This window comes from Emys orbicularis, chromosome 10, assembly GCF_028017835.1.
Source record: "Emys orbicularis isolate rEmyOrb1 chromosome 10, rEmyOrb1.hap1, whole genome shotgun sequence".
In the NCBI taxonomy this organism is placed as follows: domain Eukaryota; kingdom Metazoa; phylum Chordata; order Testudines; family Emydidae; genus Emys; species Emys orbicularis.
Window position 1 is genome coordinate 65,243,381 of NC_088692.1, and position 24,053 is coordinate 65,267,433.

Consider the following 24,053-nt stretch of genomic DNA (forward strand, 5'->3'; position numbering starts at 1 on the left):
AGAAAAGACAAAATTCTCTGCTAGCACCAGACTATGGGAATTCTTCATCACAAGAATGGCAGTTCAGGCTGCTACAACCTCTTGCCTTGTGAACTTCTTCATTGTGATCTTTAGAAAGCAAGCAGGGTAGAAATGCTCATGAGGTGGAGCAGTCTTAGGAGATATGAGGAAGTAAATGAGGCTTATGTCTTCAAATCATTGCTAGAAGACAAGATTCTGTGTCAGGTCCAGCTGTACCCACTAGTAGGCTTCTTCTGTTGCTGAGTGGACTGACAGTGACAAGCTAAGATACCTACAGGTGGCCAGACACTACTATTTTTGCTATCCATAACTGGATAAGTGTTAAACTATGAGATAAGGCTTGCTACTGCAATTCTTGTTCGCAATCTGGATACTGGCTGGTAACAATGACTACTACTTCCTGGTAGAACAATTTGATGTGGGAGAATTAGTGTGCTCTATACATGGTGTGCACAGCTATACAGCGAAGAAAGTAGCACTGAACCATAGTCATCACTGTTGCGAAAAACCTTTGAGATTATATTTGAATGGGATTGTTGCTGTATCTTGCCAACTCTTTCATCATCTCAATAATCCAGAGTTGTGCATAAAAAAAACATATCATTCTGTGGTCAACCAGGCCATAGTGGATCAGAAGTCATTTCATTATCAAAAGTAACCAGGTAAGGTCATGATTCAAGAAACTTAACATCTAGTGTGAAAGGACACACTTAACTTAAATCCAGAACTACTACTTCCTGGCGAAAGCTCTGACTGCTTATCTCTTCTTTAGCATAGTAAAGAAGGAGAAATAATGTTTAAAATTATCTTTGTAGTGAATAATTCTGCTTTCTTGCTATTACTAAGTTTTATCAGGTAGTAACTTTCTATAGCAAACTTGGGTAACATGATACGTTTAATTTTGTTGTCCTTTGGACTAAACCAAGTCAGACTATTAAATTATAAAGTCACTTTGGTTCTAGTTTAAAAAAAAAAAAAAAATTCTACCAAAACTTGAAACTCAAAGAAAATATATTGCTTTAATGATTATACATTACTTTTTGAACTTGTGACCAAAAAGGCTCTTTTTGGAGTTCAACAGTTGTTTCTCCAAGTGTAACTTTGATTAGTGATACTTGGTGAAATAGCTGAACTGTTTTACTTATTAGTCTTTTTGTGACTAAGCTATTTTATGTTGTTGATGCATTTCTAACCACAAATTTTGGGTAATCAGGTTAAATGAACCCTGGAGTAGTATACCTCTACTCTGATATAACACGAATTCGGATATAACACGGTAAAGCAGAGCTCCGGGGGGGCGGGGCTGCGCGCTCCGGTGGATCAAAGCAAGTTCGATGTAACGCGGTTTCACCTATAACGTGGTAAGATTATTTTTTTTTGGCTCCCGAGGACAGCGTTATATCTGGGTAGAGGTGTATTAAAAAACAAACTTGTTGCTTGCTTGCAAACAAAAAGTACTGTAAACTTGGTCCTGGCTCTTATTTGGAGAGGAGGTAAAACTGTTTTAGTGCACACTAACCAAAAATATAGCAAGGGTCATGTAAATATTGAGCAGAAAATATCCAATAGTATGACCTATGAAAGGATAAATGGTCTAGTGTTCTCTCCTGTTTGAGCTTTACCGGCAGCAGTAATTCATTCCATGTTAGTATGTTAGTTTCTGTAGTTAAAAGTACATTCATAGCCAAACGTTTACTGCTACTGACACTTCACAGCGAGACTACTTTTTTCCAAAAGTCCCACTAGGTGTCAGCAAAGGGCCTTTTCTGTCAATGTGGGAAACACCCAGAGAAATTCTGTCATTTTAGTGTTAGATTTTTGGGAAAAGTTACCAGTATATTTTTACCTTGATTAGTCTAATTGTGTTTGCGTAGTGTTTTTCATCAATGGATCTCAAAGCACTTTACAAAGGAGGTGCAATTGTAATATATTCTTGTTACTGTAGTTAACTGTGAATGCATGAGATTACTATACAGTCTGCATACAATATCTTATACAATGTGGCTTTCGAGTAGTCTTCATCTGTAAATTGTACTCCATAGATTATGCAGTCATTTTAAATATGCAACCTATACTATACATCCCTAGAAAGACTGCGTGTAAATTTCTTTAATCTGTACCTGTACAGACCTAAAGATTGCATGCCAAAAGCATGGTTGAACACTTAGTACTCTGCGTCTATAATTCATAAATAACCAGATACTAGTCCAGAACATGGACTACTGGCCAACAATTTAAGTACTTAAATTTGAAATGTAAAAAGTTGTAAAAGTGCAAAAAATCTAACAAAGCATACCTTTAACCAGAAAAAGGCTAAAATATATTCATTAGGAAAGAACCTCTATGCTAGGCTGAAACCTTGAGTGACAAAAGAAGAAATTTTATGGCTTTATTTAACCCAATTACAACTCACTCAAAACGAAACCAAAGTAATATGGCACTATAGGATTCCACAGAATGCGAATCCATGTTAAGTGTCAGCATTTAAGTGTGATTGCCCAATAGCTTTCTTAGGACTCCCAAAATAACTCCTGATTTTTTTAACCTTTTTATTAGTATGAAATGGGTTAGTTCATTGGCTTTTTCATAACTTCAGACTTCACCAGTTTACTTGCATGGGTTACTATTTGGAAATTTAATCCTAGATTTGATACTCAGTTATATGGGACTTCATTCCTACCAACTTCCTGTAATTCTAAACCTATGGGTAAAAATTAGTAGTCATACACTGCTGCAGAAAGCACAGACATGTTGGTTCAGCTAGTGTAGCTGCAGCAAGAATTGCTGTTTTAAACTCGAAAAGCTAGAATATTCTTGGATTTTATTCATTTATGCAAATTACAGAAGGTAACATTGAAACAAGGTTGGCAGTGTGTGTCAGTGTGCTGCAGCTGAGTTAAGCTTGACAGTCGTTGGAAATCAAGTGCTTTGTAAGTGAATGCATTCTGACTACAATCAAAGACAGTCCAGAAACCACAGTTCAAGGATTGGCTGACTTATTTTAAGAGGTGCTTTTTTATTATATACTAGTTAGTATCTTGTTGAAATTGGGACAAAGGCTGCATCTTTCATGGGATCTTACTTTTGTGATGTGTTTGAACTGGATCTCAACTCTGTGCAGCTGCCTCTAGCCTTTCTGCAAAAGGAGCTTTATGGTTCTTACTCGCTAACATGTGTGCAAATGAGAACAAATGGCACGACGGTTAAGATTGCATTTTGCAGCCCGAAGAAGCAACACTGATCCATTATCAGAAGTCTCCGGAGATGGTTTGGATAGTAACATTCATGTGTATTTCCAAAGACCTTCACAGAATTCTGCACCTGATATTATACAAATGAAGGTGACTCCCAGGCAAGCTGTCTTTCCAACGGTAATGCAGGAAATAATTAATCAACAGCAGCATTCAACTGTTTCTTCACTGCAAAAGAACAACAAAAAGAGCACTTCGCTGCAGATTTCCCTGCAGTCTAGAAGGTATAGTGAATGTTTTCAATCTGATACAGTAGTTGCTAGTGAAGACACTTTCATCAGTGTTGGTAATGAAGGAAACGCTTGTAGCAGGAATATGGCTGATTACAGATCTAATATGCTAAACAGTAGCAGCCATTTGAGCAATGCTGCCATGTGCAATGGCAATCTTGGCGGTATTGCAGCGAATAACAGTGGATCCTTCAGTAGCACTGGCAGTGACTATGAATCGTGTACAAGTATCACTAGTGGTGGAGACTCATACAGCAACAGTATAATCAGTGACAGTAGTAGTTGCACTCTTTCCACTGGTGGTGATACTTTCTGTAGTAGTATTGTATATAGTACTTCTTCATATAGAAGCACAGCAAACAAATGTAATTCCTATAGGAACAATATATATCAGGAAGCTTTATGTAGAAGTAAAAATACTACTTTTGATCAAGATGGTTTGGAACAAGTGAAATTGCCAATGAGGAGGAAAACTAAAATTCCACTACGACGTTTTTCATCATTGGTAATCTTTCCTAGGAGTCCTTCCACTACCCCACCAATTTCTCCAACATGCTTGGGTCCTCTACCAAGCAAGGGACCTTATCAAACATCACATCAGTTCATTATTTCTTCTACTGAACTGGCACAAAATGAAGATCAAACAACTTCTTCTAAAGGGTTCCTTTCAACAGCAGTCAGTGGATTTCGACTATCTAAAAGCATTTGCTCTCCTGGTGAAACTAGAGATATTAGACCACTTTACTTGAATAGTTCATTACAGGACAAAAATCAGGCTGCAAGTAGCGCTGAGCAGACAACTTGTGAAAAAACATCCGACAGCTTCCCTTGTATTTCAGTTCATTTCACTCAACAAAGAGAATCTGCATCAAGGGATGAAATGGTTAATGGTTGCTACAGTCCAGAGTTATCAGAAAAGGAATTAAATTTGTACTCTGATGCAAAGTACCCTAATTTAAAACTGATACGTAGCACATCTGCATGTTTACCCTCAAAAAAACATTCTGAGTATCAGATTCTTATAAACGAATTAGAAAGACCAAATACACACATGAGGACAACCCACCATATTCTGCAAAGAAGTGTTTCATTAGAAGGATCTTGTCAAAAAGTTTCTTGCTGTTTATCCAGTCTTAAATACAAGTGTCCTAAGGCAGAGACATCCCAGTTGCACATACAGTTCACACCTGGAAATGAAGGAAAAACTAGTGGCTTTCCAAAAAATGCCAGTATCTGCAAAAGGGAATCAAATAGTACTTTGTGGAGGCCCTACAAGGTGAGTTTTTCTCAAAGGAAAAAATAACACTATAAATCTTTCTTTGCCAGTGGATCTGAAGTAGTAGAATGATAGCCTGTGATCAAAGCATAAATACAAGACATTTATAAATGTTACAATTATGTTAACTTATTAAAACATTTTTGCAATACTGCATAAAGTATGTATTATAAATGGGGGCGGGGATGTGATAGAGAATTTTTTAAAATCTCATTTGGTCTTTCCTAGAGTCTATTGTCTTTTTTGGTCAAAATTCTCAGTCAAGCACCTGAATTTCAAATATTAATTCAGAATCATAACTGATTACTTAATTTACATGCAGATAAATGGTTTACCTTATTATGTAGTAGTCTAGATATTGAAGTTCTCCTCGACTTGAAGTTTTAGCTCAAATTTGATTTAAACTGTATAACATTAATCCACAACAGAATTATTTTTTGCTGAAATATCTAGATTTTAAAATGCTTAAGAATGAATAGATTACTTTATAATCCTTGATTTACTTTATATAAGTTTTTTAAAACGTTTTTGCAGCAACTTGCTGTGTGTAGAGAATTAAAAGTAGGTTTTGAGTAGAGTAACTGTAAAATACCATTTGTATCTGTATACACCCTGAGCCACAGGAATTTTAAGCGTTTCCTCCCCTTTTTTCTCTAGCCACTAGTTCAGCCCAAGCTTTACACTGTAACTTAGTATCTTTTCAAACAACATTGCTGTTCAAATTAGTTCTTGAGTTTAGTAGTCTTAAGTTAACTTTTTTGAGTAATAAAACTCCTTTTGAACTAAACTTCAGAAATTTGTCCCTCTTGCGTTCACTGGTGATGCAATTTATATTTGTTAATAACAACAGTCAAAGCCACAAGAAAAGTAGGTTTATAAATTTGTTTAAATGATCCTTTGTTCTTGAAAGTCATTCTGAAATACTTGCAAAATTTCAGACTTGCATAGTGCTCTTAATTATGAATAAAAATGTGCAACAATGCAACAACTAGGCATTTTTACAAACTTTAATAAAGTTTTAAGTATACACTAGCCTTAGTGAAGTGACATTTCTACGATTTTACCACCTTGCTGATACAAATGAAAGGGGAGTTGCAAGTGATCTGCAGTTAACACTAATCTGGAGAGTTGCTGTAGTAGTATCTTGAAGTCCTATCCTGCAGATTTTAGTTCTTTCAGTAAAAGTGTTGCCTGACTAGGGCCCACGCCTGCAGTCCTTTGCTGTTTATTTTCTTTCTTAAAATCACTGTCAGTACCTTTTTATTTAAAAAAAAAAAAAAACTCTCTTAAAATATTGATCTGAATTTTAAACTTTGACAGAAAACTTATGATCTACTGTGATGATTTATCAGAGTGTATTCTTTGGAGTATGTACTTTTGGAAAAAAGGCTGTACTAGATTGTCCTGGAAAACTTTAAATCAGTAAGGGAACTCTTACTTAAATTGCAGTGGTATTGTGGTTGTGAAATATTCCCTAATATGTAGAAAACCAAGTAGTCTGAACCTGCTCATTATAGAAATTCCATTAAGAAGATGAAAAACTGTTTAAACATAGTGCTTAAAAGTGCCCTTCTCATGGTTTTCCACTTACAGCTGTTGTGCTGTTAATGGCACTTGTCTAAAAATGTAAAGCAAATTAAATTGTTGCAAATTCAAATTAGAAGTCCAGCCTATGAAAACAAATGCTTGAGTAAAAATTCCAGGCAAACTTCAGTCTTCTAAAGAAAATAATTTGAAATTGAGTTTCTTAGCAGACATGTTCATGGATTAACCGCTCCTATGATTCTGGCAACCTTTGAAGGACTGTGTAGCAAGTAGTATATGTCTATTACTGAAGAGAGGTGGGTTTTGGATTTGGTGGTGGTGGTGTTTGTTTTTTTTGTTTTGCCTTTTCTAGCAGCAGGTATTAAGCTTCATGGTTAAAACCTAGAAAAATGATCCTGGACAGCCAAATTTCAACGGGGCTGAATTGTCTTTCAAATTGTGCTCAGAGTTGTGAACACGCTTTTCATGCACATGCGAATTACCTGCGTTTATGCATCCAAAGCAGAATGATGGCTGCCTTTTGAAAACTGGACACTAAATATGATTTGCAGCAGTTAGTGAGTTTCAGGTCCTTTGTGTAAGACAACATGCACAGAGACCTCAATTGACCCTTGACCTTTTAATGTAAAACGAGCTTTTACAAACAGTTCTGTAAAACAGTTTACCAAAATAAGCAAAAAGAGCAGATTGAATTGACTTTGTAGTAATTCAGCAACCTGTTAGAAGAAAAACTGTAAACAGTAATACATGTATCATAGCAGTCTTTTTAAAAAATATAATAGATTTCTACTGTAATAGTTTGTTAATTATATAGTAAATCTAATTATAGTGAGCGTATTGTGACTCATTTAAAAACAACTCCCAAAATATTTCTCTTGACTCCAGTTAGTCTGGCTTAGTATACTGATATGCTGAGTCTGGGTTCAGATTTAACAAGCTGATATGGGAGTAGCATTTAGTAATGTCAACTATCTGTGCAGAGCAGTCATGAAATTAAATCAGTACTTTGGTTAGAGACTCCAGTGTCTGAAGCAGTGAAAGGTCTATGCATTCTTTTTTTACGTGCCTAGCTACTAGCCTTCAGCCACATAGTATCAGGTTTCTTGCTTTCCATAATCAACAGCTTAAGTCAAGTCTGCGTTTTTAAAATTTAGTAAGAAACTTCACTTCTGTGACAGCAGGCCTTAAGCTATTTCAGTTGAAAAGTGTGGGAGGATGGCTGAACCATGTCTCTATATTCATCTTTATTTGAAATGTACCAAGGGAACCTTGCAGTAAGTTGTGCAATGTGTGTGGAGGAGGGGAGAGGATTAAATGCCCTGATTGCAATATCAAAGTGCTTGGCCTTGACTTGCTGACTTATTATTTTAATTCATATGCCTCTTCATTGGGGTGGAAATTATTCTGTAGCAGAAGGGTTGAACTAATTTAAATTGTTCATATCATGAATTAGGCTTTTTGAAGGGGTGGGAATAGGCAGAGGGATAGAACAAGTTACCTGGTCTCTTATAAAGGCATATTCCCAATTTGTCGGGGGTGGGGTGGGGTGGATAGTACAAGTCTACTTCTTTCAGACCTTTAGCTGGAGTTTGCTTACATTACAGTTTCTGCTATTATGGTATGCCACTGGCAGCCATGAGGTTAACCACTCCTTCCAGATCAGAACCATTTTTACTTTGAATGTGTGAACCTGGTAACTAAGCTGGGAAGTCTATCCCCAGTAATTAAGTATAATTCTGTATTAGAAATAAATTTTAAGGTACATTTTAAAATGTATGAGGATAATGTTAATACTTCCCTTTTTTTATTTTTACTTTACTGATTTTGCTAGATTTCCAGGTTTGGTGAATGAAATTTGCAACACTTGAGCAAAAAAACCTTAAAACTCACACTTTAGAGCTCATGAAAGCTTTTGTACAATTAGTCTTCTGTGAAGGAAACTTTCAATTTGAACTCTCAAACCCCTCTGAACCAGAGTGTACTGGTAACCAAAAAACTCTCAGTATTCCATAGTGAGTTTTACTTGGGGGGAAGTGCTTCTGAAGTTCTTGTAGCAACTATGTTAAACTTAAGCTGCATGGAGCATCAACTTCAGCATGAAGTCCTATCTCTTAGGAGACTCATGTTGATCAAGACACACAGGCAAGCAAAGGACAGATGCATGGGATGGATATAAGCAGCAAGCCGTGACTTTATTTATTTAATGCTGGTGGGGGTGCTATGTGCCCATGCTGTACTTATACCTGGAATTTAACTGGTTCCAGTGTGAGGTTTCAGGGCTACCACTATATAACTAGTAACTCAAAGTAGACACTCTTTGGCCCACTCCTAGGACTCAACTCACTGCTGAATCCTTTCTCCTTCCCCACTGTGTGTGTGTGTGAAGGGAAAGGATTATCAAGAGGGAACCTCAGTCTGGGAAGACTTCAGGTCTCCTCTGCTCTTAAGACACAGTCCACCAGCAGAATTCCAGGTCTCCTTTACCTCTGGGAACTGGCCCTTTTAGACTTTATTTGCAAGGAACACCAGCTGCAACTTATGATAAGCTAAATGGTCTTAACTTTGCTAATGTTAAACTTTCAAGTTTGATTGTTTTCAATCCGACTGTCCCTACATGATGCTGCAAGCAACACAAAAAAACCTACCAGATCTTTCCCAGTTTGGCCTCAATGTGGAAAAATTCCTTTCCTGTCACAAAACAAGCAGTTACTCAAACCTTCAGCATCTTAAAAACACTGTTCTAAACTAAAATTAAGGGGGGAGGTAGGGTGGGGCATCCAGCAGGAGCAAGAGACTATTTTGAAAAGTTTGGGAGAATTTAAAAGGTGGATGGGGTGACACAAAAGCCATTCAGCTAGCCTGGTCCCATCCCCTCCCCCTCTTCTTCCCCCCCCCCCCACTGGAAGTCAGCCCTTAAGGGGAGGGCAGCCCCTATCTTGCCACAGGCGATGCATACACTCTTGCATCTCCCCTATGCTCTCCAGACACTGTTACATTCCCTACAGTCCAGTCAACCTTTCCCCTCCCACTGACTTTAAAAATGTGCCCCCCCCCCCATTGGAAGTCAGAGCTAATTAGTGCATTTTAATGTTAAATGTATCGTGGCCTTTAGCTAAACTTAGTAAAAACTTGGTGATTAGCCTCTTCCCATTTCATCTACCATTTTTGTCTCATCTCTGCTCCAACCAGATGTAGTCTGCTCCTGCTTGTAGGAGTTCTTGTTATAACATCCTTCTCCTCCCCCCGTCCCCTCCATATGCTCTTGCTCTGCCTCTGGTTTGGCTCTTGTCCGTAAAGTAAAGCATGTTAAGTTAATGTGAACTTTATCCCTGAAATTTGCCAGTAAGTTAACAAACCAAATAAAAGAGTTTGCTTTATGATTTCTTTCCAGATTACTAATCAGGCAAACTTTTATCAAAATTTTTATCATGAGTGGATGCAAGACCATGGTTTTTTCTTCACGTTTAGAAATGTTTCAGTACTTATAAGGTGCTGGGTCAACAGCACTAGAGACCGAAGTCTGTTCAGACCCTAAAAAGATGTCTTACAGGTTATGCCATTGCCCCCCAATAAACTGCTTCAACTTGGGGCAAAAAAACTAGATCTAGATAACTGTCAGAAGTTAAACATATTAATCTTGGCTCTAGAAAGTTAAATGATCAGACACAGTTCTATTTAAGACAAGCCAAAGTGCTTGACTTTTGGTGGGGAGAAGACTTGCAGAAACCACTGTGTGTGGTGAAAAATCTTATGTAGTTTGTTTTATCAAAGATATTCACGTTTTGACTTAACTGTGAGCCTAGCCCATACCTTTATCTTAATAGTTTAAAAAATAGTGAAAGTAATAGGATCCCCTATATTATTTATGTTCTTTAATATTTCCTGGTAATTTAACAATTTTGCATATCTTGGAAATAAATTCTAAATGTTGAGGTGTGGTGTCTGCAAGATTCAGTGTGCTCTTAAGCATTAAAGGAGAATTGAAGATCTGCTCCCTTTGAAAAGCTAAGATCTTGTCATTATGGTGACTCCAGCTAAAAAGAATTAAAACCTTTTATATCAAAAAGATTACACTAATTGTAGCCTTTCACAGTCCTCCTACAGCCAGCTCCTATATTGTATTTTCACCAATGTTCCTCTTCATTTCTAAGCTTTGCCCCTAAATTCAATGTTATCTGTTGTTTTCAGGGTTTTTTAAGGTCTTTTTATCACTTTGCCTTATACTCTTTGTTCTTTAGTTTCTCCCTCCAGTCTAGTAGTGGCCTATAAGGGTGTGTCTCTGCTGCAATTAAACAGTCATGGTTTGTTCATGTCAGCTGGCTTGGGCTCGCAGGGCTTGGGCTATGGGGCTGTTTAACTGCTGTGTGGATGTTTCAACTTGGGCCGGAGCTCAGGCTCTGGGACCCTTTGCTTCCCTGTCATTTTTCTGCAGGGAATCACAGGAATTCTGTGGGGTGGGGGGGCATTTTCTGCAGCCATGCAGAATCCCCCCAGGAGTAAAAAAGGAATCCGAATTAGTTTCTCATTGCCAAAACTAGCACCAATAACTCTAAAAATTCTAGATGAAGAGCTGGTAACTACCTTGTGAGGGAAGCTGATAAATAATGCATCACCAGTCACTTTCAGATCAGTCTCTAAAACATATGTGCCTGTTTCTATCTAATCCACAGTTCCAGCTTCTTGAAGCCTGCAGCTCTGAACTGTTTGTAACTTTTATGTGAAATATTCATGCTGTAAAGAACATTTTGCTTTGGCTCCAATAGTATTACCTTAGCTACCTGGTGTCTTCAAAATCCTAATGTGCTTGTAGAATTGTAGAACTGGAAGGGACCTCGAGAGGTCATCTAGTCCAGTCCCCTGCACTCGTGGCAGGAGTAAGTATTGTCTAGACCGTTCCTGACAGGTGTTTGTCTAACCTGCTCTTAATCTCCAATGATGGAGGTTCCACAACCTTCCTAGGTAATTTATTCCAGTGCTTAACCACCCTGACAGTTAGGAAGTTTTTCCTAATGTCCAACCTAAACCTCCCTTGCTGCAATTTAAGCCCATTGCTTCTTGTCCTATCCTCGGAGGTTAAGAAAAACAAATTTTCTTCCTCCTCATTGTAACTACCTTTTATGTACTTGAAAACTGTTATGTCCCCTCTGTCGTCTCTTCTCCAGACTAAACAAACCCAGTTTTTTCAATCTTCCTTCATAGGTCAGGTTTTCTAGACCTTTAATCATTTTTGTTGCTCTTCTCTGGACTCTCCAATTTGTCCACATCCTTCCTGAAATGTGGTGCCCCGAACTGGACACAATGTTCCAGTTGAGGTCTAATCAGAGTAGAGCGGAAGAATTACTTCTCGTGTCATGCTTATAACACTCCTGCTAATACACCCAGAATGATGTTCGCGTGTTTTGTTTTGTTTTTCCCCATCAGCATTACGCTGTTGACTCTGGTTTAACTATGACCCCCAGATCCCTTTCCACAATACTCCTTCCTAGGCACTCATTTCCCATTTTATATGTGTGCAACTGATTGTTCCTTCGTAAGTGGAGTACTTTGCATTTGTCCTTATTGAATTTCATCCTATTTACTTCAGACCATTTCTCCAGTTTGTCCAGATCATTTTGAATTTTAATCCTATCCTCCAAAGCAATTGCAACCCCTCCCAGCTTGGTATCGTCCGCAAACTTTATAAGTATACTCCGTATGCCATTATCTAAATCATTGATGAAGATATTGAACAGAACTGGACCCAGAACCAATCCCTGTGGAACCCCACTCGTTATGCCCTTCCAGCATGACACTGAACCACTGATAACTACTCTCTGGGAATGGTTTTTGAACCAGTTTCCTTATAGTAGCTCCATCTAGGTCGCATTTCCCTAGTTTATGAGAGGGTCATGCAAGACAGTATCAAAAGCTTTACTAAAATCAAGATATACCACGTCTACCGCTTCTTGTCCCTCCTCCCCCAATCCACAAGGCTTGTTACCCTGTCAAAGAAAGCTATCAAGTTGGTTTGACACTTTTTTTTTTTTTTTTTTTTTTTTTTTTTTTGACAAATCCATGCTGACTGTTACTTAACACCTTATTATCTTCTAGATGTTTGCAAATTGATTTCTTAATTATTTGCTCCATTATCTTTCCGGGTACAGAAGTTAAGCTGACTGGTCTGTAATTTTCTGGGTTGTCCTTATTTCCCTTTTTATAGATGGGCACTATATTTGCCCTTTTCCAGTCTTCTGGAATCTCTCCAGTCTTCCATGATTTCTCAAAGATAATCGCTAATGGCCCAGATATCTCCTCAGTCAGCTCCTTGAGTATTCAAGGATGCATTTCATCAGGGCCTGGTGACTTGAAGACATCTAATTTGTCCAAGTAATTTTTAACTTCTTGTTTCCCTATTTTAGCCCCTTCTGATCCTACTTCATTCACTACGTTAGACGTCCAGTCACCACCAACCTTCTTGGTGAAACCCGAAACGAAGTCATTAAGCACCTCTGTCATGTCCACATTTTCTCCCCCTCATTGAGTAACTGGCCTACCGTGTCCTTGGTCTTCCTTTTGCTTCTAATGTATTTGTAGAATGTTTGCTTGTTACCCTTTGTCTCTGGCTAGTTTGATCTCGTTTTGTGCCTTGACCTTTCTAATTTTGTCCCTACATTCTTGTGTTATTTGTTTATATTAATACTTTGTAATTTGACCTAGTTTCCACTTTTTTTGTAGGACTTTTTTTTTTTTTAAGATCATTGAAGATCTCCTGGTTAAGCCAGGATGGTCTCTTGCCATACTCCCTATCTTTCCTATGCAGTGGGATAGTTTGCTCTTGTGCCCTTAATAATGTCTCTTTGAAAAACTGCCAACTGTCTTCTATTGTTTTTCCCCTTAGACTTCCCATGGGATCTTACCTACCAACTCCTTGAGTTTGCTAAAGTCTGCCGCCTTGAAATCCATTCTTTATTTTGCTGTTCTCCCTCCTCTACCATTCCTTAGAATCATGAACTCCTCATTTCATGATCACTTTCACCAAAGCTGCCTTTCACTTTCAAATTCTCAACCAGTTCCTCCCTATTTGTCAAAATCAAATCTAGTCGTCCATGAACTTTTTATTTATAAAAAACTAATGGGGAACTGACCCTAGAGATAAATTACTAAAATGTTAAGTGTCCTGTAGGCCACTAACTCATCTAGGATAAATTATAGCTGGTATTTTATTCTATCCATTTATTGCCACAGGACCCCCTCCTATGGGTGTCCCTTAATAAAAGAAAACTGGTTTCAGTAACTGAAATCTACCTACTTACTGTTCAAAGTAATACCTAAGGTTTTAAAAATTAAATTAGGCCATCAAACAGCACAATGATAATAATGACTTTTAAGCCACTATCAATTCGGGCTGTTTTGAATTTGATAAAAGGATTAGTATTCCGTTATCAATAATGAGTCATCCCCAACAGTTTGTACATAATCAGTGTAGTCAGGTGCACTATGGATAGTTTTGAGGGAGGTTGCAAATTAAATTTTCCAAAGCATTTATCAAAAACATTCTCTTACAGTTTTGTGAAATAATTTAAATTATGTTCCAGTTCAAGATGTAAGAAGCAGCAATTCAGTGTTAAATTCATTGTGTAAAGACTCACATTTTATTAAGGGGACTTCTTAATTATAGGTAATAATACTTAAGGTGGATACAGTTTTGTGTGTGTGTGGGGGGGGGAATAACTATGTCCCAGACCCAACTTTGTTTTACCAAACTTCTTTAGAGATCAATATTATGCGACTCTTTGAGCCAGAGTTGAGGGGCTTTATTAGAGGACTCAGGATCCTGTAAAATGACCTTGGCAATAAACAAACTCTCTCTCTTGGTTGGCCTACTAATGTGATCTAGTAACACTGTCTGCCAATCGGGCTATCCCAGTTTAGAAATGACTTTTGACCAATGGATCTCAAATCCACTGCATTTATTAGTAGTCTATAGCACTGGTTGATCATATGGTGTTGAATATCTCCTAGTTTTCCAACAGATATTTACATCATTCAGTTTTCATCAAGGAGCTTTAGGGTAAATGAGAAATTCTGTGTGTATATTGGTATCTGCTACTTGCAGTGTTGTAGCCGTGTTCATCCCAGGTTATTAGAGCGACCAGGTGGGTGAGGTAATACCTCTTATTGGGCTGACTTTGGTGGGTGAAAGAGACAGTTTCCCGAAGAGCTCTCTCTAGCTCAAAAGCTCGTCTCTTTCACCCATAGAAGTTAGCCCAATAACAGATATTAACTCACCTATCTTGTTTCTATAGACATATATAAAATGTAGACTTTTTATTTGAAAAAGCTGAAATCCATATATGCAAGTTACTGAGAAACTATGAATTTTAAAAGGGTATCAGAGTAAACATGATGCTTGAGAAAGGGGTAATTCTGGATGAGGCTACAGGCAAGCATTCATTAGAGGGACTCCTATTAGGCCATATTAAAGCTAAAATGTAGCTGCTCTACAATAGGAACACAAGAAGAAAATTAATCAAATTTCTGTTTTTGTTCTACATTACATACAAAAAGCTACATTTTAAAATAACATTAAGGTTACAAAGTCAGTTATTCAAAAGTTAGGAAATACCAGAATTGTTTGCCTTTGTAACTTTAATTTGGCCCGGTTGTGCATATGCATTATAATAGCATAACTACATGATCGCATACTATTTTTACCCCCTACTGGATTTTTGCCTCATTCAGTGCGTAGAACAAACTGTGCTCGTTCAATGAGTACCTATTTAGTATTTTTGTTTTATCCTCACTGTTAATATATGGCCCCATGCTTCATTTACTGCTTGCTATTCAGACAGTACTCTGAAGGCAGAATTATTAATTCCCTCATCAGCTTTTCTATGGTGCCATCACTATAAGACTGTAAGAATGGCCATACTGGGTCAGACGAATGGTCCATCTAGCCCAGTATCCTGTCTTGTTGCACTGGCCATTGTCAGATGCCTCGGAGGGAATGAACAGAACAGGGTGATTGAGTGATCCATCCCCTGTTGTCCAGTCCAGCTTCTGGAAGTTCCAGGTATAGGGACACCTGGAGCATGTGGTTGCATCCCTGACCATCTTGGTCCTTGATGGTCCTATCCTCCATGAACTTATCTCATTCTTTTTTTAATTTATTTATACTTTTGACTTTCACAATATCCTCTGGCAATTACTTCCACAGGTTGACTGTGTTCAATGAAGAAGTACTTATGTTTATTTTAAACCCGTTGCCTATTAATTGTATTGGATGACCCCTGGTTCTTGTGTTTTGTGAAGGGGTAAATAACACTTACTTTCTCCAAACCGTTCATGGTTTTATAGACCTATTAATCTCTTTTCTAAACTGAACAGTGCCAATATTTTTCTCTCTCCTCATATGGAAGCTGTTCTATGCCCCAATCATTTTTGTTGCATTTCTCTGTACTTTTTCCAATTCTAATATATCCCTTTTGAGATGGGATGTCCAGAACTGCACACAGTATTCAAGGTGAACATGCCATGGATTTTTCTAGTGGCATTATGGTATTTACCTTATCTATCCCTTTCCTAATGGTTTCTGACATTCCAAGGTCTTTTTTTTTTTAAATGGTAACAGTTAATTTAGGACCCATCATTTTGTACATATAGTTGGGATTATGTTTGCCAATGTGTATTACTTTGCATTTATCAACATTGAATTTCATCTGCATTTTGTTTCCTTTGAAACTCTTCACAATCAGCTTTGGACTTAACTATCTTGAGTAATTTTGTATCATCTTCTAACTTTGCCACCTGACTGTTTACCCCGTTTTCCAGATCATTTATGAATATGTTGAACAGCACTGGTCCAGTACAGATTTTGGGGAACCCTGCTATTTCCACTTTCTATTGTGAAAACTGACAGTTTATTCCTACCCTTTGTTTCCTATCTTTTAACCCGTTACTGATCCATGAGGACCTTCCCTCTTATCCCATGATGGCTTACTTTGCATAAGAGCCTTTGGTGAGAGACTTTGTCAAAGGTTTTCTGAATCAAGTACATTATATCCACTGGATCACCCTTGTCCCTATTTGTTGACACACCCCCCCCCAAAGAATTTTAATAGATTAGTGAGGTTTGAACTGTGGATCTATGTGTCTGATAATTCTGCTTACTATAGATAATTCTTTTACTGTAATTTCAACCAATTGTGTAATGAATGAAGTAGGGGTTCTGTTAGAAACTGTATTGTGTAGGTACAAAGGGGCTGAATTAAGATTACACAAGCAACTTTAATTCTGACATTTCTGAACTTTTGTGCACTTGATTTCGCAACCTCCTTAGTGTGCTTTAAAATATAGCTTTCTGTGTGTCTGATTTTCCAGGTTTAAAAAAGCAGACTAAAAAACAAATCCCATATGACATCATATTGACACCATATGTCTCATCAGCACAGTTAGAACCTTTAGTTCAACCACACTGAACTCTGCCACTTGAACTAATGGCATAACTGACCAGGATGACAACCTACTACTGTTATGTGGACTAGCACTAGAGGGGAATTGGACACCCTCGTTGCCAGGTGGCTTCCCAATACTTGCTGACAGCATAGTAATGGTGAGACTCAGAAATCCTGGATTCTGTTTCCAGGCTCTGGAGGGGAATGTGCTCTAGTGGGCACTGACCCTGGTCCTGTCCAAGTTCTATTCTCACTTAGCCTGTCTTAAGCCTCAAGAGTGGAGATTCTCATCCCAGTTCCAGTCTCTAGTGTAACACCTAGTTACCCTTCTACCCCAGGATCCAGTCCAGTCCCCCACTCCAGGTTTGTCTCTTATCCCCTCTGCATTTGAATCCTGCAGCTTTGTGCTCCATGCTGTCTCAACTCAGCTGGGGAGCACTGAGAGCACAGGAGAGAGAGTGTCTCTCTGCTCTCAGGTCTGATGTCTGACCTGGTCTGCAACAGCCCAGAGCTGCAATTGCAAGGTAAACCCCCTTCACCACCACTTCTAAGGCCTGGTCTACACTAGGAGTTTATATCGAATTTAGCGCCGTTACATCGAATTAACCCTGCACCCGTCCACACCACGAAGCTATTTAGTTCGACATAGAGCTCTTTTAAATTCGACTTCTGTACTCCTCGAAAACGAGAGGAGTAGCGCTAAATTCGACATGGCCATATCGAATTAGGCTAGGTGTGGATGGAAATCGACGGTAATAGCTCCGGGAGCTATCCCACAGTGCACCACTCTGTTGACGCTCTGGACAGCACTTCGAGCTCGGATGCTCTGACCAGCCACACAGGAAAAGCCCCGGGAAAATTTGAATTCCTTTTCCTGTCTGGGCAGTTTGAATCTCATTTTCTGTTTGGACAGCGTGGAGAGCTCAGCAGCACTGGCAACGATGCAGAGCTCTCCAGCAGAGATGGCCGTGCAATCTAATAGAAAGAGGGCCCCAGCATGGACTGATCGGGAAGTGTTGGATCTCATCGCTGTGTGGGGCGATGAGTCCGTGCTTTCAGAGCTGCGCTCCAAAAGAAGGAATGCAAAGATCTACGAGAAGATCTCTAAAGCCATGGCAGAGAGAGGATACAGCCGGGATGCAACGCAGTGCCGCGTGAAAATCAAGGAGCTGAGACAAGGCTACCAAAAAACCAAAGAGGGAAACCGACGCTCTGGATCCCAGCCCCACACATCACGTTTCTACGAGGCACTGCATTCCATCCTAGGTGCGGCCGCCACCACTACCCCACCAGTGACCGTGGACTCCGAGGATGGGATATTGTCCACGGCCGGTTCCTCGTCGGAAATGTTAGCTGACGGGGAAGATGAGGGAGGAGGACGACAGCGCTTGCACCGCTGATTTCCCCGACAGCCAGGAGCTCTTCATCACCCTTACCGAGATCCCCTACCAACCGTCCACAGCCCTTACCCCGGACACCAAATCAGGGGAAGGATCAAGCAGTGAGTGCTTTAAACATCTAAACATTTAATTTTAACATAACTGGAATATTTATATTGTTAAGAATGGGCTTTTCATTCACTCATTTAAACATAGAAACTTTTATTTATAACAAAACAGGAATATTAACTATATTAGCAATTTGGTGTTCATGATTTATTTGGCTTAGTCAACTATTTAGTCCTAAATATGTATAGAAAATCAAATAATGTCCGGATATTCATGATTAGGCCACCACAGGACGCTCCACTCTGTAGTCCCTTATGCTGCACTTAAAGGAAAAGACGGTCAATGTGCCCGGGAATGGACAGAGAGTCCTCCTGGGATAGCTCGGCATAGCTCTCCTGGAGGTACCGCTCAAGCATGCGCATCAGGTTCCGCGGCAGGGCGATCTTGTTCGGTCCACCATGGTAACACACGTTCCCACGCCATGAGTCCATTAGGTAGTCCGGGATCATGGCACGGCACAGCATGGCAGCATACGGCCCTGGCCTCTGCATGGTCTCGCGAAGCATCCTTCCCCTCTCGGTCTCCGAGATCCTCATGAGAGTAATATCACACATGACGCCCTGCTTTAAATTAGGGAGGGGAATGTTAGTATTGGGACTGCTTTGCAGCCACGCGGTGGAGGCGGCAGAGGGGCAGCATACAGGGAGCTTTCCCGGGGACAGCCGCGAGGTGGTGGGACAGGGGCAGAGCTCATGCTTCCCTGATTGCTGCCAGCAGAGAGTGGCCTTGCATTCAGTGCGAAAGGAGCCCAGTGCTACTATTACATTTTCAAGCTGCCACAAGTCTACGGCTTACCATGCTTTCCTGCAACAGAAGTAGAGGTGTCCTGCAATGCTTCTCTGATCGCAACTGCAAGACCCCAGGCACTGAAGGCGAGGGCCGAAAATTCGACCTTGTCCTGAGTGCGCATGTGAAAGGTCCAGTGCATGGTGGTGTTCACAGAGAAAGACTATGTTCTTTGTTAGCAACTTCATTTATCTGTCTCAGGAATTCACTCCCTTTCTCCCATTCCCACAGACACATCTGCGACTGTCTCCCAACCCAGCCTGGCATCACACTCCCAGAGGCTAGCGCAGATTAGGAGAAGGAAGAGGAGGACGCGTGAAGACATGTTTTATGAACTTATGGACTGCTCACGAGAGCAGGCAGCCCAGACGACACAGTGGAGGGAGAACTTGTCACAAATGCACAGAGCAGTCATGGAACGGGAGGAGAGGTGGCGCCAGGAGGACCAGCAGGCTACTCAAACCCTGCTTGGACTAATGAGGGAGCAAACGGAGACGCTCCGGCGCCTAGTGGATGTTCTGCAAGACCGGAGGCAGGAGGACAGAGCCCTGCTGCTGTCTATCTCTAACCGCCCTCCCCCGCCACCAAGTCCCACACCCCCCTCACCAAAAGTCCAAAGACGGAGGGGCGGCAAGGGCCGTTAAAACTTTCAGTCGGCCCCTGCACACTGCTGCAGCACTGGAAGGCTCTTGTTCCACAAAGTTTGAAAAGTCCTTTCCTACCCATCTCACACTAGCCCACGTCCAAGTTTCCTCCCCCCCCTTTTCATGTGCGGTTCATAATAAAACATCTGTTTCTGTTAAGTACTGTTTCCGAGAGTGACTTTTAGAGGGGATTCTGTCTGAAGGGGGGGAAGGGGTTTGTTACTTGGACAGGACAGTCACCTGTAGCAGGCTACAGAGGCGGGGGCAGGTCCAGCATCAGGACACATACACAGTGCAGTCACCAGTTACCCTGGTCAGTCTGGGAGGCGGTTTTCATGTTCTGGGGTGCGAGGGGGTTGATCTGTGACTTTGTGGCGGGGGAGGGCAGTTAGAGATCTTCTGCCGCGGTCCTTATCCTGGATCACAGAGCCACGCAGCAGGGGGTCTGTTACCCTCCGCCCCCTGCCAGAAAGTCACTTGGCCGACACATACACGCAGTTCCGCCCAGGACTGCTGGCAGGCTGCGTTGAAACAACCAATCCAGCACTGCGGAGCCTGTCATTCCCGGAGTTTAGAAGCATCATTTGCATCAGAACACTAAACCCGCCCCCCGCCACAGTCTGCGTCCCCGGTTTAAAACATTCCCGCGAAAACAGTAAGAAAGAGAACCTTGTTCATTAACAAAACGGAACAGATTTTATTTGTTGGGAAGGTGGGGAAGGGGGTATGTAACTTGGAAGGATAGTCAACAGTAACTGGGTAAAGAAACGGGGGCAGGTCCAGCATCTGTGTCCACAAAGTAAACAGTCACTGGAGACCCTGCTCAGTCAGGAACCTGGCTTTCAAAGCCTCCCTGATGCACAGCGCGTCCCGCTGGGATCTTCTAATCGCCCGGCTGTCTGGCTGGGCGTAATCAGAAGCCAGGCTATTTGCCTCAACCTCCCACCCCGCCATAAAGGTCTCCCCCTTGCTCTCACACAAATTGTGGAGCACACAGCAAGCAGCTATCACAATGGGGATATTGGTCTCGCTGAGATCACAGCGAGTGAGTAGGCTTCTCCATCTCCCCTTGAGACGGCCAAAAGCACACTCCACCACCATTCTGCACTTGCTGAGCCGGTAGTTGAATAGTTCTTTCCCTGAGTCCAGTGCGCCAGTGTAGGGCTTCATGAGCCAGGGCATTAGCGGGTATGCAGGGTCCCCGAGGATGACTGTAGGCATCTCCACATCCCCAACAGTTACTTTGTGGTCCGGGAAGTAAAGACCTTCCTGCAGCCGTCTAAACAGACCAGAGTTCCTGAAAACCCGAGCGTCATGAACCTTGCCAGGCCATCCAACGTTGATATTAGTAAAACGTCCCCAATGGTCCACCAGTGCTTGCAGCACCATGGAAAAGTATCCCTTTCGGTTGATGTACTGGCTGGCCTGGTGGTCCGGTCCCAGGATAGGGATGTGAGTCCCATCTATAGCCCCACCGCAGTTTGGGAATCCCATCTCGGCAAAGCCATCTATGATGAGCTCCACGTTTCCCAGGGTCACTACCTTAGATAGCAGTAGCTTGACGATTGCCTTGGCTACTTGCATGACAGCAACTCCCACGGTAGACTTGCCCAAACCAAAGTGGTTAGCGACGGACCGGTAGCTGTCTGGCGTTGCGAGCTTCCAGAGGGCTATGGCAACTCGCTTCTGGACAGTCAGGGCTGCCCGCATCCGGGTGTCCTTTCGCTTCAGGGCAGGGGACAGCAACTCACACAGTTCGAGGAAAGTCCCCTTCCGCATGCGAAAGTTGCGCAGCCACTGGGATTCATCCCAGACCTGCAGCACTATGCGGTCCCACCATTCCGTGCTTGTTTCATGGGCCCAGAATCGCCGGTCAACAGTATCCACAAGACCCAGTGACAGCGAGATGTCCTGGGCGCTGGGTCTCATGTTCTCTGAGAGGTCGGAGCTAGTGTCCGACTTCATGCCGTCACGGTGGTGCCGTAGCCTCCTCTCATGATTTATCTGCAGCTGCCTCTGGTACAGGTGGATGAGAAGCTGCGAGGCGTTGAGAACTGCCACAACTGCAGCGATGGTCGCAGCGGGATCCATGCTCGCACTGCTGTGGCGTCCGCGCTGTCAGTAATCAGAAAAGCGCGCGAACTGATTTCCCGCCGGCGCTTTCAGGGAGGGAGGGAGGGAGGGCGGGAGTGACGGACGGATGACGACAGGCGCCCAAAAGCACCCTCGACACATTTTTTTACCCAGAAGGCATTTGGGGCTCGACCCAGAATTCCAATGGGCAGCGGGGACTGCGGGAACTGTGGGATAGCTGCCCACAGTGCACCGCTTCCAATATCGACGCTTGCCCCATTAGTGTGGACTCACCAAGTCTCACAAAGTCGAATTACTGTCCTTAGTGTGGACACACACGTTCGACTTTGTAATATCGATTCCACATAGTCGAATTAACTAAAATCGAAGTACTCTCGTAGTGTAGACAAGGCCTAAGACTGAGCTGCGTTAACCGTGCACATGCATTTTGTGGGGATGGCAAAAGCATTTTTGACACAAAGAGCACCCCCTACCTAGTTTAAGCCCCTGATCACAAGCATGGGGATGCTAGAGCTTTTTAAAGGAAAGGTCACCAGAATTTTTTTAGAACGGGCAAAGCACTTACTGTTTTAACTTAAACTTTTAAAAAGCCCAGGGCAGTTACAGCATGGAAAACTTAAGCCCAAACAATTAGTTTAGCAAGTTAAATGTAACTGAAACAGGACGGGAAGCATCAGGCAATCTTAATAGGAGGTGCTATCAACCCACCTATAATAAGTTCTTACACAGCCGTCACCACTGTAATATGAGTGCCTCCCAGTAATACATTAAACAGTGTGACTAACATCTGTGACGTGGTTTATTCATTCTCTTCCCTAGGGGGAGAATTGTGTGTGCAGTGTGGTTTGGTAGGGTTCTTAATTCTGTTTTTTGTTTGTTTTTTAAATGTACACACTGCTGTATGATTAGTTAGAAAAGGCAAAGTTGAAGTGTTCCTTGTTCTTGGAACAAGTCCTGTGGGGGTTCGTTCTACAATCCTTGATCGGCCCACAGTCAGCTGCAAGGACTTGAAATGGCACCCAGTCAGTTGTAAGAGTATTCTTACAATACTCTAAAAAATTATGAAAGGGACCAGTGGGCCTTGATGAAAGAAGCTTTTCTAGTTTATGCCTAATCAAAGATTTGGCACTATTTTCTGAATAGACTTTTGGGTGTTGGCCAGTGGAACATAGAAGGCCCAATTCTGGATTAATTCCTCCACTGTATATTGCTTTAAGACCTGGTGGCCTAGCTCCTTGCACAATAGCTTATTTGACACATCTGCATGTCAAAGTAGGGGAACTTGAATTACTGAGGACTAAACTGTTCACATTGCTAACTACTGACTTGTACTATGTTTGTATTGTGCACAAGGGTGCTCAAATAATATCTGGCTTCTGTCCCTCTCTAACCCTTGTGAAAATAAGCTGATTTACAAACCTTCCACAGTAAGCAAGATCTTAATGAGGTTGTTTGGATAGTAAACTTGTAAACACAAGTAATCAAAGTAACAATCATTAAATGGAATAACAAATAAGAATGTTGAGAAGAAATTACTGTGGACTAAATGTGAACTTTAAAAGAAAATGATTGAAAAAATATAGGTTCTATATAAAAGGTATTATCTATATATAATTGCAGAAACAGATGTTTTTGCTCTGGTCTATATGGAGCACTGGTGCACTTAAAATATTTTCACAAGTGGGAATTAGTGAAGATAATTTGAGAGTCCTCTCTAACTGCTGCCCGTTAGATGGTAAAATTGCTGAAGCATGTTATGGTGACACCTTGCTCTTGAAGCAACTATCAAGGATGCGTTTCATCTATCAACATGTGTTGCATAAGAACCTTCCATCTGACTGTAGGTGTTTCAGCTAGTGTGAATGTTAATAGGATTTTAAATCTGACTAGCTGTCACATGTATCACAGTCAAGTTACACACAAGACAATTAAATAGAAGTGCCTAATGTTGACATGACCCTCCACTAAAAATGCAATAGGGTTCTGGTGCCTGGATCTCATGCTGATATTATATCTAGCACAGGCATCTTATAATCCTGCATTTATCGCAGTCTCTGGAGTCTTCTTTAAAAGTGTACTAAGTTTGATGCTAATTGAGTTAATGCAGTCAATTATTCATGTGTATGCAATATTTCTGCACGCTAGTTTTGGCAGTCCTCCAACTGCTATCCCACACTGCTTTGCAGGCATCCATTACTTGTCTGTTTACCTGTGTGCCCTCTGCTGCTCTGTGGTCAAGCTGACTGGATGGTCCTCTCTTCTGTT

General features: G+C 41.2%; 1 protein-coding gene across 3 annotated transcripts in view; it reads left to right on the forward strand.

The window, feature by feature from the left end:
* NEDD4 (NEDD4 E3 ubiquitin protein ligase) overlaps window positions 1-24,053 on the forward strand; it is a 110,150-nt gene that overhangs the window by 34,081 nt on the left and 52,016 nt on the right. The window contains exons 1-2 of one of the 3 annotated variants that reach the window (XM_065412591.1): window positions 3,213-4,731; window positions 18,642-18,655. The exons of 1 other annotated variant lie outside the window; for it this stretch is intronic. In XM_065412591.1, coding sequence (XP_065268663.1) covers window positions 3,213-4,731; window positions 18,642-18,655 — 1,533 coding nt within the window. Of the gene's footprint in view, window positions 1-3,212; window positions 4,779-18,641; window positions 18,656-24,053 lie in introns of those variants that run through there. One more of the 3 variants, XM_065412590.1, reaches the window with a different exon arrangement.